The sequence below is a fragment of the Plectropomus leopardus genome, chromosome 4 (genome assembly GCF_026936395.1).
Source record: "Plectropomus leopardus strain MGB_pleo_1.0 chromosome 4, ASM2693639v1, whole genome shotgun sequence".
NCBI classification, from domain to species: domain Eukaryota; kingdom Metazoa; phylum Chordata; class Actinopteri; order Perciformes; family Serranidae; genus Plectropomus; species Plectropomus leopardus.
In genome coordinates this window covers 155,001-175,000 of record NC_142179.1, presented here as the reverse complement: position 1 = coordinate 175,000, position 20,000 = coordinate 155,001, and the positions used below count along the sequence as shown (strand labels likewise).

The 20,000-nt window shown below is 39.1% G+C and overlaps 2 protein-coding genes across 5 annotated transcripts in view; one reads left to right on the top strand and one right to left on the bottom strand.

Annotated features, from left to right (window-relative positions):
• The window catches only part of nudt18 (nudix (nucleoside diphosphate linked moiety X)-type motif 18), an 11,562-nt gene extending 7,664 nt beyond the window's left edge, over positions 1-3,898 (top strand). For both annotated transcript variants that reach the window (XM_088076069.1, XM_088076070.1), the window contains 5 exons: positions 349-459; positions 569-671; positions 1,130-1,253; positions 1,390-1,514; positions 2,039-3,898. In XM_088076069.1, the coding sequence (XP_087932195.1) occupies positions 349-459; positions 569-671; positions 1,130-1,253; positions 1,390-1,514; positions 2,039-2,421 (846 nt within the window). In that variant the 3' untranslated portion in view covers positions 2,422-3,898. The remainder of the gene's footprint in view (positions 1-348; positions 460-568; positions 672-1,129; positions 1,254-1,389; positions 1,515-2,038) is intronic.
• Positions 3,899-4,127: 229 nt separating this feature from the next.
• LOC148189639 (protein FAM240B) overlaps positions 4,128-20,000 on the bottom strand; it is a 23,916-nt gene continuing 8,043 nt past the window's right edge. For all 3 annotated transcript variants that reach the window (XM_088076073.1, XM_088076072.1, XM_088076074.1), the window contains 2 exons: positions 9,397-9,518; positions 4,128-4,350 (listed from right to left, as the gene is read on the bottom strand). In XM_088076073.1, the coding sequence (XP_087932199.1) occupies positions 4,239-4,350; positions 9,397-9,518 (234 nt within the window). In that variant the 3' untranslated portion in view covers positions 4,128-4,238. The remainder of the gene's footprint in view (positions 4,351-9,396; positions 9,519-20,000) is intronic.

Genomic DNA, 20,000 nt, shown 5'->3' with positions numbered 1-20,000 from the left:
CAAAAAAAATTTAAAGAGGAAAAAAACACGGAATATTTTAAGAGAAAAGAAATCACCCAAAAATTTTAGAGAAAAGAAAATGGCCCCCAAAATAAAAATAAATAAATACATACATTGGATAGTTTTAAAAGAAATACTACAGAACTACATTTTTAAAAAATAAAACAGAAAGAAATCCCCAAAGTTTTTAAAAATCACCACAAATTTGAAAGAAAAAAGATTTTTAAAATATTGCCAAATATTTTAAGAGGGAAAAAAATAAAGATATAATAAACAAAATATCTCAAAAATTGTACAAATACTCAAAAAGTGTGTGTGTGTGTGTGTGTGTGTGTGTGTGTGTGTCAGGAGGAGGTGCTGATGGTGCAGGAGGCGAAGCAGGACTGTTATAAACAGTGGTACCTGCCTGCAGGGAGGGTGGAGGTCGGGGAGAGTCTGGAGGAGGCGCTGAGGAGGGAGGTGAGTCTCTCACTCACACACACACACACACACACACACACACACACACACACACACACACACACACACGTCTCCTGGTTACCTTGGTTACCGCTCTGTCTGAGCACAGGTGAAGGAGGAGGCGGGGTTCGAATGTGAGCCGGTCACGTTGCTGCTGGTCCAGGAGCAGGGACCTCAGTGGATCCGCTTCATCTTCCTCGCCAGAGTCACAGGTCAGAGGTCACACTCACACGCACACGCATCTGTACATACGAGGACCCTTTGACATCATGTGACCCCTAAAGTCATGAGCAGAAGGTCACACACACCAGAGAAACAACCACAAATTCAGTTTATTTATTTACAGTCGAACAGTGAATAAACGTGAGCCTAAAGCTCAGTAAAGTAAAACTAACTGCAGGAATACAGTGCAGTCAGTGTTTATAACGATTTGTTAAGTTTGGGGGGGGGTCCTTTTCTCGCTAACATTTTGATGATATTTTTTCTTAAAATATTTGGAGATTAAAAAATATTGTTTTGTTTTTTAATTTTTGGTGATTGTGTGTGTGTGTGTGTGTGTCTTTCTGTGTGTGTGTGTGTGTGTGTGTGTGTGTGTGTGTGTGTGTCTGTCTGTGTGTGTGTGTGTGTGTGTCTTTCTGTGTGTGTGTGTGTGTGTGTGTGTGTGTGTCAGGTGGGAGTCTGAAGAGTCTGTCCGCAGCAGATCAGGAGTCTCTCCAGGCGTCTTGGTGGGACAGACAGTCTGTCCTCCCTCTGAGAGGACGGGACATCCTTCGTCTCATTGACTGCGGACTCAAGTACGACGTCACACTTTGTTTTTGCTTTTTGAGACTCGGGTCAAAGTTTTTCGAGTACTTAAATGAGATTTAACATATATTATATATATTATTATCTTCTATTATTATACTGACGCTGACTCTGCGATGCCTTCAGGTACCGTCAGGACCCCTGGCATCCCGTCACGTTACCTGTAGACCTGAGCTGCCGTCACGTGCTGCAGAGACTCGTCCTCGTCTTCACCGACGCTGAGGGGCAGGTCTGGGTCCTGCTCATCAAAGGTAAAAACATGTTTCAAAAATAAATAGATATTTATTGTCAAGGAAAAAAACTGTCTGTATACACTTTATTTTAAACAATGAAAACATAAATTAATAAAATACTACGTGTATGTTAAAAAAAGAAACAAAAGTAACCAAAACAACAAGTAAATAATTAGCGGTGAACAAACACAAGACATTTTCATTAAGCACGCTTAGGCTGTCCTTTCTGTGAAAGGCAGAAAAAATAATCTTAAGAAAAAAAGCCAAAAAATGTAAAGAAAAAAAAAATCACCAAAGAATTTTCAACAAAAATAATTTGATAGAAATTTTACTGACACGTATGTTACGTGTCACACTCGAGGCCGATGCTGTCGTGTTAAACCTCTTTAGTTTCTGCGACGCCGGCATGCTCTCTAAAATCACACTCACTGGAGACACACGATGCTGCTGTCCTTTGGTTCAGTGCAAAAATGCAAAGGAGGCGTAAAGAAAGAGGAAAGAGTTTTATCGTCTGCAGCTAACTGACCCTCCTCCCTCCGCAGCCCCGGTGCCTCACCTCCCCACGGCGGCGGCGGCGAAGACCCACGCAGTGACGTGGGCGGCCAACATGGTCGTGCAGGAAGCCATGCCGTCAGCGTACTACGACCAAGACGTCAACACGCTAGGCATCTTCAGCCTGCAGCACAACGGCCGGCAGCACGGGAAGACGGACGGCGTGTGCTTCAACACGCTGGTGGCGCTTGTGCCCGACCACGTCCAACGCAACGAGGACGGAGAGAAGGTGAAGTGGACGGCGACGGGACTGCCGCCGCCCGTGGAGAACCCGCGATACGTCTGGCACAAAGTCCAGAAACAAACGCTAAGAGAGAAACTGCTGGAGAAAACCAAAAACACGTCCATCCTCCCCGTCCACAGTTTGTACTGACCAAATACGCCAACAAGACTCTTGTTGTGAAAAGCTAGCTCTTATTCTGAAAGGACAGGTCTTAATTTTTGTGTCGGTGGGAGTGTCGAGGTTAAATGTGCACGGAGCAATAAATAATACGAATATTGATGTTTGATTTTAGACAAGACTCAAACTATCCCCTGAAAAAAAGCTGCAGTTACATATTTTGGGAAATACACTTATTTTCTCTCTTTAATTTAAAATAATAACTGTTTTATTAGAATTAGAATATATTATAAAATAGTCCGTTAACCCTTTCTTTTAGAAACAAGGGAAGAAAGCCATGAGCAACTTAAGAAGAAATGACTCAAAATCAGTGAATGACTCGGTTTTCTGGACCAGGCAGATTCTGGGCTTGTATTAATTATTTACTTTTATTTTTTCGTCTCTTAAATACCTCTCATATTTATCATTTATTGCAATTATTGTCCTCCATTTTGTATAGATACGCATTTTTAACATAAGAATTTTGACTTGATTTCATGTATTTTTTCTTTCTATTCTTTATTTCTCTCTCTTTTGTCCTGTGTTAGGATATACTGTGATTTTATAAAGCTGTATTTTACAGCATAAAAAATCAAATTAAAAATATTGTGGAAAAGAAAGAAATGACTCAAATATTAGCATGTAAGAAGTACAAGAAAATGACCTGAAAATTAAACAAAGAACAAAATCAAACAAAAGAAACAGCAAAACAAAATAATCACCTGAAAATTAGCAACAAAAAACCAAAACCAAACAAAGCAAGATAAAACAAGAAAAAACAAGAAAATTACCTGAAAATTAGCAAAAGACCAAACAAAACAAAAACAGAAAACTAAACAAACTAATCACCTGAAAATGAGAAACAAAACGGCAAAAATATTACTCCACAAAAAACATTTTAAAAAATTCAAAAAGTATAAAAGTAGGCTATAATAGTTTAAAAAATATATATTATTATTATATTATTATTCTGTTAAATAATTTAAAAAACCGTTATGATATTATGATTATATTAATTTTCCCCTAGCTTTAAAAATTACTTTCATGAATCTACTAATTTCTTGCAATTTTTCGGGACATTTCATACTGTGCTCATTGCCTTTTTTTTTAAAAAAAAAAGAAAACTCAAACAAATTTTCTTAAAGTACTTCTTAAAGGGTTAAATAATTTGGGCCCATTTTCAGAGACTTAACAAACAGATAAAACTCAGATTAACAGATTAACTCAAATTTAAACAGGGAAATATGAAATATGTCAAATTTATCGGATGTTTTTCTTTCTGCTGTTTAAATTCCTCCAGATGGAAGTTTAAAGGAAAAAGGTCAACAGGGACGCGACGTTGTTTTTTTGTTTGTTTGTTTTTTGTTCGTTTCTCTGTTTTTGTTTTTGTTTTTTGTGTATGATAATTTGGCTGTGCAGCCTCGTGTTGTACAATAACAATAAATTAACTTTTGATTTTCCTCTAAATAAAGTGAGCTTTTATTTATTTATTTATTTTAGCTTTTTAAAAAATTGTACTTTCATAGTAGTTTGTGATTTTGTTCAACTCATCCTTCAACTCCAAAGACGCAGCAGGATCGAGGACAAACGTGATTTGATTTTTAAAATCTTGTGCGAAAAAAAAGGCTAATAAATCTCGTCAAAAAGGCGCGTTTGACGGTCGAAGCTGTGAGTTCAGTCTGCAGAATTAAAGACAAAAGTTCTTTTTTTTGGCCAAAAAGTCACTTTATTCCTCCGAACATGATGATGTCACAGTTCATCTTCATCGTCATCATCGTCATCATCGTCATCATCGTCTTCATCGTCTGAACTCATGTCTGGTCAGCTGACTTCTCCTCCTTCGCCTTCTTGCCGTAGCTGTCGTTGAGGTTCTTCAGGTGTTTGGTTCGGTTCTCCAGGCGGACCGTCCACTCGTCCCTCAGCCTGGAGACACACAGACAGACAGATGGAGCTTTTCTGTCAATCAGCAGCTTCAGATACACAATTTATTTATTTTTTATTTTAGAGAAACAAACAAAAAATCTTTCAAGCCGCAACAATTTTTCTGTCCCCACAGTGTTTTCATTCCTCTCGGTGTCTTCTGTCCTCTCGGTGTTTTTGGTCTTCTCAGTGTCTTCTGTCCTCCCAGTGTCTCTCCTGTCCTCTCAGTGTTTGTAGAGGCAGCACTGAGGACAGATCTAGTGTCTCTGCGTGGGGACGGATCTGATGTCTTGCTGACAGCTGCGGTGTTATCGCTGTCTCATCAGCATCTCACTTCACTCCTTTATTTCACCATCAATCACACACACGCACACACACACACATCAATCTGTGTGTGTGTGTGTGTGTGTGTGTGCGTGTGTGTGTGTGTGTGTGTAAAATGCAGACATGAATGAATGTGAACACAAAGGCAAAAAAAGTACAAAAAAGGCAAAAAAGTACACATATGTGTGTGTTTGATCAAGTTTGTCCAGGTGTGTGTGTGTGTGTGTGTGTGTGTGTGTGTGTGTGTAACCTAACCCTCACTGTCAGCTGTCCTCACTGTCTCTCCGCCACCTTCCTGCCGTGCTTTCCGGATTATTCCATTTGTCTTTTCAGCTGCTGATAATTCGCCCGACTTCAGAGACAGACACAAAGACTAAAAGACAGACAGACAAACAGACACAAAGACAGAGAGAGACAAAGAGGGAGAGACAGACACAAAGACAGAGAGACAGATACAAAGACAGACAGACAAAAAGACAGATGGATCCACAAAGTCCTCAGATGTCGTCTCCTAGGTGACAGTATGACTGACTGTCTTTGATGTACAGTTTTAGTTTTAGAGACTTTACGTTTTTTAATTAATTTAAACTTAATTAAACTTTTAATAACTGACAGGCTGCAGACCGAAGTCACCGTCCATAATGACAATGGTAACGACAATCAAAACAATAACAATAACAACAATAATAACAATAACGACAATGATAACAATAACAACAAAGACAACAATAACAATAACAACAATGATAACAATAACGACAGACAACAATAACAATAACAATGATAACAATAACGACAATGATAACAATAACAACAAAGACAACAATAACAATAACAACGATAACAATAACGACAATGATAACAATAACAACAAAGACAACAATAACAATAACAACAATGATAACAATAACGACAATGATAACAATAACAACAAAGACAACAATAACAATAACAACAATGATAACAATAACGACAATGATAACAATAACAACAAAGACAACAATAACAATAACAACAATGATAACAATAACGACAATGATAACAATAACAACAAAGACAACAATAACAATAACAACAATGATAACAATAACGACAGACAACAATAACAATAACAACAATGATAACAATAACGACAATGATAACAATAACGACAATGATAACAATAACAACAATAACAACGATAACAATAACGACAATGATAACAATAACAACAAAGACAACAATAACAATAACAACAATGATAACAATAACAACAAAGACAACAATAACAATAACAACAATGATAACAATAACGACAATGATAACAATAACAACAATGATACAGTAACAACAATGAAAACAATAACGACAATAATAACAATAACGTTAACAATAATGATAACAATAACAACAATAATAACAATAACGTTAACAATAATGATAACAATAATGACAATGATAACAATAACAACAAAGACAACAATAACAATAACAACAATGATAACAATAACGACAATGATAACAATAACAACAAAGACAACAATAACAATAACGACAATGATACAGTAACAACAATGAAAACAATAACGACAATAATAACAATAACGTTAACAATAATGATAACAAGGACAATGAAAACAGTAACGACAATGAAAACAATAACGATAACAATAATGATACGGCCTCACTGTTTCACCTGTACGCTACCATTTTAATAAAGTGCGCTTAATGTTCGCTCGATGGACACGTGTGTTCAAACGTATGCATTGACACAAATGACACAGGCGGCGATTTTCTCCCATGATGCTTTTCTCTCCTTAGCTGCTGCAGCTGTCACTTTTCTTCCTAAATATGTTGCAGATGTCTTTCATTTAACCATTTTGATAATTTTTGGTGATTTCTTTTCTTAAATATTTTAGATTATATTTTTAAATGGTGGGTATTTTTTAATACTTCTTTTTTAAATTTGATTATTTTAAAAAACATTTTTTTAATTGTCTTTTTCTCTAAATTGTTTTTAAGAGTTTTTTTTTTGGCATTTTCTTATCTTTCACATTTTTAGGGGGGTTTGTAAATAAACATACCTTCACCAAAAATTTGTATTCCTTTCTATTCATATTTTGGTGATCCTTTTTCTTTTATTGTTTGGTTATTTTAAAAAAATTGGCAATTTTAAAAATATTTTTGTTGCATTTTTTTTTTTTTTAAATGGTGATTGTCTGTTTCTCTAAAATTTTTTGGCGAAAACTTACCTTCACCAAAATTTCTTGCCATATTTTTGGTGATTCTTTTGCCTTCAACTTTTTCTGGGTCATTTTTAAAAAGACTTTTGGTTTTCTTTTTTTTTAATTTAAAACTTTTTGGCATTTTTAAAAACACTTATTTTTATTTGTATCTATTTTATTTATTTGCCTTTTTTGGTGATAAAAGTGTGAGAAAAGTTTTCACAATTTCTTTTGACTCTGGAGAAATCTGGACCAGCGGCTGGACCAGCTGGGAAACACTGAATTAAATTCCAGTTTGCGCAGCCTGAAGCGGTCATGTTGTTATGCAGGACAGAATCATTTCTAATTCCAGCCCGAGCGTATCTGAGAGTCAGCCGGCCTCCATCACTCAGCGCTCCGTCATTATCGCCTCCGGCCTTTTTTTCCAGGCCTGGCCGGGTCACACATAACACGCACAATTAGCGGGGACTAGAGCCGGGGTCGGCGGCGGCGGGGGGCGGCTGGTTGTGGCGTTGGGGTTACATGGTAACAGATAGCGGAGGGATTAGGAGTTACACGGCCCTGATAGGTGGGGGATTAGGCCTACAGTGTAATGGATAGCAGGGGGATTAGGTGTGATGGTCTGAGGAGGTGCTGGGGGTTAAGGGGGACACGAGGGAGGAGAGCGGAGTTAGGAGGGATCGGGCTAATGGCTGCTGTAACGCTCAGAGGTCGAGGTTTAATAGGATAATAATAATATATGTATACGTCCTCCTGAAAATCCGCCATCGTGTAATCGACCGAGTCAAACTGAGGCTCATCGATACCAAACGTCTGTGGAGCAGCTATTTTTTCCCGTTTAAAAATGTTTGGTTACTTTTTACTTTTGGTATCAATTTTTCTTCTCTTTTAAGTTTTGTGGTCATTTGGAATAAAACATGCTTTCCAAACCTGCAGGCCTCCAGGTTTGGAAGGCATCTTTTATTTAAAAAAATGTTGCGGATTTTTTTTCCTTTTCAAATTTTGGTTATGGTTAGGGACTTTTGGACATTTTTTATTTTTTTAAAGTTTTGGCAATTTCTTTCTTTCTTTCTTTTCTTTTCTTTTTTTATTCTATTCCTTATTTTAAAAAAAACAAAGATTTTTGATAACTTTGGGTGATTTTCTGTCTTTACCATTTTTTTTTGGCTTTTTTTATTCTTGGAGATTTATATTTTTGGGGGGGTGATGTCTGTTTTCTTTTAAATTTTAATTTTTAATCTTTTAATTTAATTTTTATATTGGGTTTTATGGGGGCATTTTTTAATAAAACATGTCTTCCAAACCTGTGGGAAAATTTTGGTGATTTTGCTTTCTTTAAAAATTATTTTTTGTTGTTGTTATTTTTAATAACTTTGGGCGATTTAATTTTTTGGCGTTATTATTTATTATTATTATCATTATTATTATTTTGTGATTTTATTTTATTTTTGGGTGATTTTCTTTTTTTCTTTTTTTGCCATTTTTTTTTTAATTCTCTAAAATAGTTTGCAATTTCCTTATATTATATCAAATTTATTTATTTTTTTTACAAAGCAGCACTTTTTTCCAGAGGTCCCTGAAAGCGACAGATTTTCTAAACATCATAAAGAGCCCATCTCTGCATCTTTGTCCCCTCCGTCCCTCGAGCGGCTCGCGTCCCCAGGTTATGAACTATTGAAGCTCATGTATTTGGATGGTGAGCCGGCAGGTTTACGAGGTGAGTTCAGGTTCCAGCGTGTCTGCTGTTTCTGCTGGTTACTGATCATCATTACTGAGACCTTTAACAACCGGACCGTCTGCAGGGTCGAGTGTTTGTCCCGGTATGTCCTCACCCCGAGAGACGACGGCCTGTTTGTAATGAGAGCGTCTGTTTTTAGATGTGTCTATTTGACACACGGTCACATGTCCAACACAACTGAAGTCTGATCACAGACTCTGCAGGTCCTCGGGATCAGGGTCTCCCTCCGGATCAGGGTCATAGGTGGACACCGGGCGGGACGTACGCTCTGGAAAAACCGGGTCCTGAGACGTTTGGGTAAAAAATGGAGATAACCGAGTTCATTTTCAGACCGTCTCTTCTGGAAGACGATCGGTGTTCCCCTCAGATCGTCGCATAAACGATGACACAAGAAATCGTGCGGAGAATTAAAAAAAAAGAACGAGCCGAGAGACGTTCAGACTCCGCCTAAAAAAATCGACGATCTACCAAAATCCCAGGAAGTTGCAAAAATCCTTGAAACTTGTGTAAGTCCTAAAATCCTACAAACCATCCTGAAATCAAACAAAATGTCACAAAATCAAAATCTCTCAGCAGAGGGGACGATGACATGCTGCTGCTTTTATCCAAACTTTACTTTCTCACTGAGGACGACTCTGTGACCTTTTCTGTCTTTGTCCCTCAAATCAGATCTGGACACTGAGACCATCACCGTCTGTGTGTGTGTGTGTGTGTGTGTGTGTGTGTGTGTGTGTGTGTGTGTGTGTGTGTGTGTGTGTGTGTGTGTGTGTGTGTGTTTCTTACTTGGCGAGTGCGCTCTTGTTCTTCCTCTTCTCTTCGTTTTCAGCGTAACGACATTCAGAGTCGATCTTCTTCTCCCAGAAGGTCTTGATGTTCAGTTGGTCGTGGACCAGAGCCAAGTTCATCTGCAACAACACAACAACACAACACTCATCAACACAACAACACACAACACAACAACACAACACTCATCAACACAACAACACACAACACAACAACACAACACTCATCAACACAACAACACAACACAACACTCATCAACACAACACAACACTCATCAACACAACAACACAACACAACACACAACACAACAACACAACACAACACTCATCAACACAACACAACACTCATCAACACAACAACACAACACTCATCAACACAACAACACAACACTCATCAACACAACAACACACAACACAACACAACACAACAACACAACACTCAACACAACACTCATCAACACAACAGTCATCAACACAACAACACAACACAACACTCATCAACACAACAACACAACACAACACTCATCAACACAACACAACACAACACTCATCAACACAACAACACAACACAACACTCATCAACACAACACAACACTCATCAACACAACACAACACTCATCAACACAACAACACAACACTCATCAACACAACAACACACAACACAACACAACACAACAACACAACACTCAACACAACACTCATCAACACAACAGTCATCAACACAACAACACAACACAACACTCATCAACACAACAACACAACACAACACTCATCAACACAACACAACACAACACAACACACAACAACACAACAACACAACACAACACTCATCAACACAACACAACACTCATCAACACAACAACACAACACTCATCAACACAACACAACACAACACTCATCAACACAACAACACACATCACAACACTCATCAACACAACAACACACATCACAACACTCATCAAGACAACACACAACACTCATCAACACAACACAGCACTCATCAACACAACACTCATCAACACACAACACAACACAACACTCATCAACACAACAACACAACACTCATCAACACAACACAACACAACACAACACAACACAACACTCATCAAGACAACAACACACAACACAACACTCATCAACACAGCAACACTCAACACGACACTCATCAACACAACACAACACTCATCAACACAACAACACACAACACTCATCAACACACAACACTCATCAACACAACAACACACATCACAACACTCATCAAGACGACACACAACACTCATCAACACAACAACACAACACACATCACAACACTCATCAACACAACACAACACTCATCAACACAACAACACACATCACAACACTCAACACAACACACATCACAACACTCATCAAGACAACAACACACAACACTCATCAACACAACAACACAACAACACAACACACAACACTCAACACAACAACACAACACTCATCAACACAACACAACACAACACTCATCAACACAACACACATCACAACACTCAACACAACACTCATCAAGACAACAACACACAACACTCATCAACACAACAACACAACACTCAACACAACAACACAACACATCAACACAACACAACACAACACTCATCAACACAACAACACAACACTCATCAACACAACAACGCACAACACAACACTCATCAACACAACACAACACACCACAACAACACAACACTCAACACAACACACATCACAACACTCATCAACACAACACTCATCAACACAACACAACACAACACTCATCAACACAACACACAACACAACACTCATCAACACAACACTCCAACACAACAACACACATCACAACACTCAACACAACACACATCACAACACTCATCAAGACAACAACACAACACTCATCAACACAACACAACACAACACAACACTCATCAAGACAACAACACACAACACAACACTCATCAACACAGCAACACTCAACACGACACTCATCAACACAACACTCATCAACACAACACACAACACTCATCAACACACAACACTCATCAACACAACAACACACATCACAACACTCATCAAGACAACACACAACACTCATCAACACAACAACACAACACACATCACAACACTCAACACAACACTCATCAACACAACACAACACTCATCAACACAACAACACACATCACAACACTCAACACAACACACATCACAACACTCATCAAGACAACAACACACAACACTCAACACAACAACACAACACACAACACACAACACTCAACACAACAACACAACACTCATCAACACAACACAACACTCATCAACACAACACACATCACAACACTCAACACAACACTCATCAAGACAACAACACACAACACTCATCAACACAACACAACACACAACACACAACACTCAACACAACAACACAACAAAACACTCATCAACACAACACAGCACTCATCAACACAACAACACACAACACTCATCAACACAACAACACACATCACAACACTCATCAACACACATCACAACACTCATCAAGACAACACACAACACTCATCAACACAACACAGCACTCATCAACACAACACTCATCAACACACAACACAACACAACACTCATCAACATAACAACACAACACTCATCAAGACAACACAACACAACACAACACTCATCAACACAACAACACACAACACCACACCCATCAACACAACAACACACAACACCACACTCCTCAACACAACACAACACAACACTCATCAACACACAACACTCATCAACACAACACACATCACAACACTCATCAAGACAACACACAACACTCATCAACACAACAACACACATCACAACACTCAACACAACACACATCCCAACACTCATCAAGACAACAACACACAACACTCAACACAACACAACACTCATCAACACAACAACGCACAACACAACACTCATCAACACAACACAACACACCACAACAACACAACACTCAACACACACATCACAACACTCATCAACACAACACAACACAACACTCATCAACACAACAACACACAACACAACACTCATCAACACAACACTCATCAACACAACAACACACATCACAACACTCAACACAACACACATCACAACACTCATCAACACAACACAACACAACACAACACTCATCAAGACAACAACACACAACACAACACTCATCAACACAGCAACACTCAACACGACACTCATCAACACAACACTCATCAACACAACACACAACACTCATCAACACACAACACTCATCAACACAACAACACACATCACAACACTCATCAAGACAACACACAACACTCATCAACACAACAACACAACACACATCACAACACTCAACACAACACTCATCAACACAACACAACACTCATCAACACAACAACACACAACACAACACTCATCAACACAGCAACACTCAACACAACACTCATCAACACAACAACACACAACACAACACTCATCAACACAACACAACAACACAACACAACAACACAACACTCATCAACACAACACAACACTCATCAACACAACACACATCACAACACTCAACACAACACTCATCAAGACAACAACACACAACACTCATCAACACAACACAACACACAACACACAACACTCAACACAACAACACAACAAAACACTCATCAACACAACACAGCACTCATCAACACAACAACACACAACACTCATCAACACAACAACACACATCACAACACTCATCAACACACATCACAACACTCATCAAGACAACACACAACACTCATCAACACAACACAACACTCATCAACACAACACAACACTCATCAACACACAACACAACACTCATCAACATAACAACACAACACTCATCAACACAACACAACACAACACAACACAACACTCATCAAGACAACACACAACACAACACTCATCAACACAGCAACACTCAACACGACACTCATCAACACAACAACACACAACACTCATCAACACACAACACTCATCAACACAACACACATCACAACACTCATCAAGACAACACACAACACTCATCAACACAACAACACACATCACAACACTCAACACAACACACATCCCAACACTCATCAAGACAACAACACACATCACAACACTCATCAAGACAACACACAACACTCATCAACACAACAACACAACACACATCACAACACTCAACACAACACTCATCAACACAACACAACACTCATCAACACAACAACACACATCACAACACTCAACACAACACACATCACAACACTCATCAAGACAACAACACACAACACTCAACACAACAACACAACACACAACACACAACACACAACACTCAACACAACAACACAACACTCATCAACACAACACAACACTCATCAACACAACACACATCACAACACTCAACACAACACTCATCAAGACAACAACACACAACACTCATCAACACAACACAACACACAACACACAACACTCAACACAACAACACAACAAAACACTCATCAACACAACACAGCACTCATCAACACAACAACACACAACACTCATCAACACAACAACACACATCACAACACTCATCAACACAACAACACACATCACAACACTCATCAAGACGACACACAACACTCATCAACACAACACAGCACTCATCAACACAACACTCATCAACACAACACAACACTCATCAACACAACACACATCACAACACTCATCAAGACAACAACACACAACACTCATCAACACAACAACACAACAACACAACACACAACACTCAACACAACAACACAACACTCATCAACACAACACAACACAACACTCATCAACACAACACACATCACAACACTCAACACAACACTCAAGACAACAACACACAACACTCATCAACACAACAACACAACACTCAACACAACAACACAACACATCAACACAACACAACACTCATCAACACAACAACACAACACTCATCAACACAACAACGCACAACACAACACTCATCAACACAACACAACACACCACAACAACACAACACTCAACACACACATCACAACACTCATCAACACAACACTCATCAACACAACACAACACAACACTCATCAACACAACAACACACAACACAACACTCATCAACACAACACTCATCAACACAACAACACACATCACAACACTCAACACAACACACATCACAACACTCATCAAGACAACAACACAACACTCATCAACACAACACAACACAACACAACACTCATCAAGACAACAACACACAACACAACACTCATCAACACAGCAACACTCAACACGACACTCATCAACACAACACTCATCAACACAACACACAACACTCATCAACACAACACACATCACAACACTCAACACAACACTCAAGACAACAACACACAACACTCATCAACACAACAACACAACACTCAACACAACAACACAACACATCAACACAACACAACACTCATCAACACAACAACACAACACTCATCAACACAACAACGCACAACACAACACTCATCAACACAACACAACACACCACAACAACACAACACTCAACACACACAACACAACACTCATCAACACAACACTCATCAACACAACACAACACAACACTCATCAACACAACAACACACAACACAACACTCATCAACACAACACTCATCAACACAACAACACACATCACAACACTCAACACAACACACATCACAACACTCATCAAGACAACAACACAACACTCATCAACACAACACAACACAACACAACACTCATCAAGACAACAACACACAACACAACACTCATCAACACAGCAACACTCAACACGACACTCATCAACACAACAACACAACACTCATCAACACAACAACACACAACACTCATCAACACACAACACTCATCAACACAACAACACACATCACAACACTCATCAACACAACAACACACATCACAACACTCATCAACACAACAACACAACACACACAACACTCAACACAACACTCATCAACACAACACAACACTCATCAACACAACACAACAACACAACACACAACACTCAACACAACACACATCACAACACTCATCAAGACAACAACACACAACACTCAACACAACAACACAACACACAACACACAACACTCAACACAACACTCATCAACACAACACAACACTCATCAACACAACACACATCACAACACTCAACACAACACTCATCAAGACAACAACACACAACACTCATCAACACAACACAACACACAACACACAACACTCAACACAACAACACAACAAAACACTCATCAACACAACACAGCACTCATCAACACAACAACACACAACACTCATCAACACAACAACACACATCACAACACTCATCAACACACATCACAACACTCATCAAGACAACACACAACACTCATCAACACAACAACACAACACTCATCAACACAACACAACACTCATCAACACACAACACAACACAACACTCATCAACATAACAACACAACACTCATCAACACAACACAACACAACACAACACTCATCAAGACAACACACAACACAACACTCATCAACACAGCAACACTCAACACGACACTCATCAACACAACAACACACAACACTCATCAACACACAACACTCATCAACACAACACACATCACAACACTCATCAAGACAACACACAACACTCATCAACACAACAACACACATCACAACACTCAACACAACACACATCCCAACACTCATCAAGACAACAACACACAACACTCAACACAACAACACAACACACAACACTCAACACAACAACACAACACTCATCAACACAACACAACACTCATCAACACAACACACATCACAACACTCAACACAACACTCATCAAGACAACAACACACAACACTCATCAACACAACACAACACACAACACACAACACACAACACACAACACTCAACACAACAACACAACAACACAACAACACAACACAACACTCATCAACACAACACAGCACTCATCAACACAACACTCATCAACACAACACAACACAACACTCATCAACACAACACAACACTCATCATCACAAAACACAACACTCATCAACACACAACACAACACTCATCAACACAACAACACAACACTCATCAACACAACACAACACTCATCAAGACAACAACACACAACACAACACTCATCAACACAGCAACACTCAACACGACACTCATCAACACAACAACACACAACACTCATCAACACACAACACTCATCAACACAAGAACACACATCACAACACTCATCAACACAGCAACACTCAACACAACACTCATCAACACAACAACACACAACACTCATCAAGACAACACACAACACAACACTCATCAACACAGCAACACTCAACACAACACTCATCAACACAACAACACACAACACTCATCAACACACAACACTCATCAACACAACACACATCACAACACTCATCAACACAACACACAACACACATCAACACAACAACACACATCACAACACAACACAACAACACAACACTCATCAACACAACAACACAACACTCAACACAACACAACACACAACACTCAACACAACAACACAACACTCATCAACACAACACAACACTCATCAACACACAACACAACACAACACTCATCAACATAACAACACAACACTCATCAACACAACACAACACAACACAACACTCATCAAGACAACAACACACAACACAACACTCATCAACACAGCAACACTCAACACGACACTCATCAACACAACAACACACAACACTCATCAACACACAACACTCATCAACACAACAACACACATCACAACACTCATCAACACAACAACACACATCACAACACTCATCAACACAACACAACAACACAACACAACACAACAACACAACACTCATCAACACAACACAACAACACACAACACTCAACACAACAACACAACACAACACACAACACACAACACTCAACACAACAACACAACACTCATCAACACAACACAACACTCATCAACACAACACACATCACAACACTCAACACAACACTCATCAAGACAACAACACACAACACTCATCAACACAACACAACACACAACACACAACACACAACACACAACACTCAACACAACAACACAACAACACAACACAACACTCATCAACACAACACAGCACTCATCAACACAACACAACACAACACTCATCAACACAACACTCATCAACACAGCACAACACTCATCATCACAAAACACAACACTCATCAACACACAACACAACACAACACTCATCAACACAACAACACAACACTCATCAACACAACACAACACTCATCAAGACAACAACACACAACACAACACTCATCAACACAGCAACACTCAACACGACACTCATCAACACAACAACACACAACACTCATCAACACACAACACTCATCAACACAACAACACACATCACAACACTCATCAACACAACAACACACAACACAACACACAACAAAACAACAACACACAACACTCATCAACACACAACACTCATCAACACAACACACATCACAACACTCATCAACACAACACACATCACAACACTCAACACAACACAACAACACAACACAACAACACAACACTCATCAACACAACAACACACATCACAACACTCATCAACACAACACAACAACACAACACAACACAACAACACAACACTCATCAACACAGCACAACACTCATCATCACAAAACACAACACTCATCAACACACAACACAACACAACACTCATCAACACAACAACACAACACTCATCAACACAACACAACACTCATCAAGACAACAACACACAACACAACACTCATCAACACAGCAACACTCAACACGACACTCATCAACACAACACAACACTCATCAACACAACAACACACATCACAACACTCATCAACACAACAACACACATCACAACACTCATCAACACAACACAACAACACAACACAACACAACACAACACAACACTCATCAACACAACACAACAACACACAACACTCAACACAACAACACAACACACAACACAACACACAACACTCATCAACACACAACACTCATCAACACAACACAACACTCATCAACACAACACACATCACAACACTCAACACAACACTCATCAACACAACAACACACAACACTCATCAACACAACACAACACACAACACACAACACACAACACACAACACAACAACACAACACAACACTCATCAACACAACACAGCACTCATCAACACAACACAACACAACACTCATCAACACAACACAACACTCATCAACACAGCACAACACTCATCATCACAAAACACAACACTCATCAACACAACAACACACAACACTCATCAACACACAACACTCATCAACACAACAACACACATCACAACACTCATCAACACAACACTCATCAACACAACACAACACAACACAACACTCATCAACACAACACAACAACACAACACAACACAACACTCATCAACACAACACAACACTCATCAACACAACACAACACTCATCAACACAACACAACACTCATCAACACAACACAACACCCATCAACACAACACAACACAACACAACACAACACAACACTCATCAAGACAACAACACACAACACAACACTCATCAACACAGCAACACTCATCAACACAGCAACACTCATCAACACGACACTCATCAACACAACAACACAACACTCATCAACACAACCACACACAACACTCATCAACACACAACACTCATCAACACAACAACACACATCACAACACTCATCAACACAACAACACACATCACAACACTCATCAAGGCAACACACAACACTCATCAACACAACAACACAACACACAACACACAACACTCATCAACACAACAACACACAACACTCATCAACACAACAACACAACACAACACTCATCAACACAACACAACACTCATCAACACAGCACTCATCAACACAACACAACACAACACTCATCAACACAACACAACACTCAACACAACACAACACTCATCAACACAACAATACTCATCAACACAACAACACAACACAACACTCATCAACACAACACAACACAACACACAACACTCATCAACACAGCAACACTCATCAACACGACACTCATCAACACAACAACACACAACGCTCATCAACACAACACACAACACTCATCAACACAACAACACACAACACTCATCAACACACAACACTCATCAACACAACACACATCACAACACTCATCAACACAACACACATCACAACACTCATCAACACAACACACATCACAACACTCATCAACACAACACTCATCAACACAACAACACACAACACTCATCAACACAACACACACCACAACACTCATCAACACAACACACATCACAACACTCATCAAGACAACACACAACACTCATCAACACAACAACACAACACACAACACTCATCAACACAATACACATCACAACACTCATCAACACAACAACACAACACAACACACAACACAACACTCATCAACACAACACAACACTCATCAAAACAACACACAACACAACACAACACAACACTCATCAACACAAC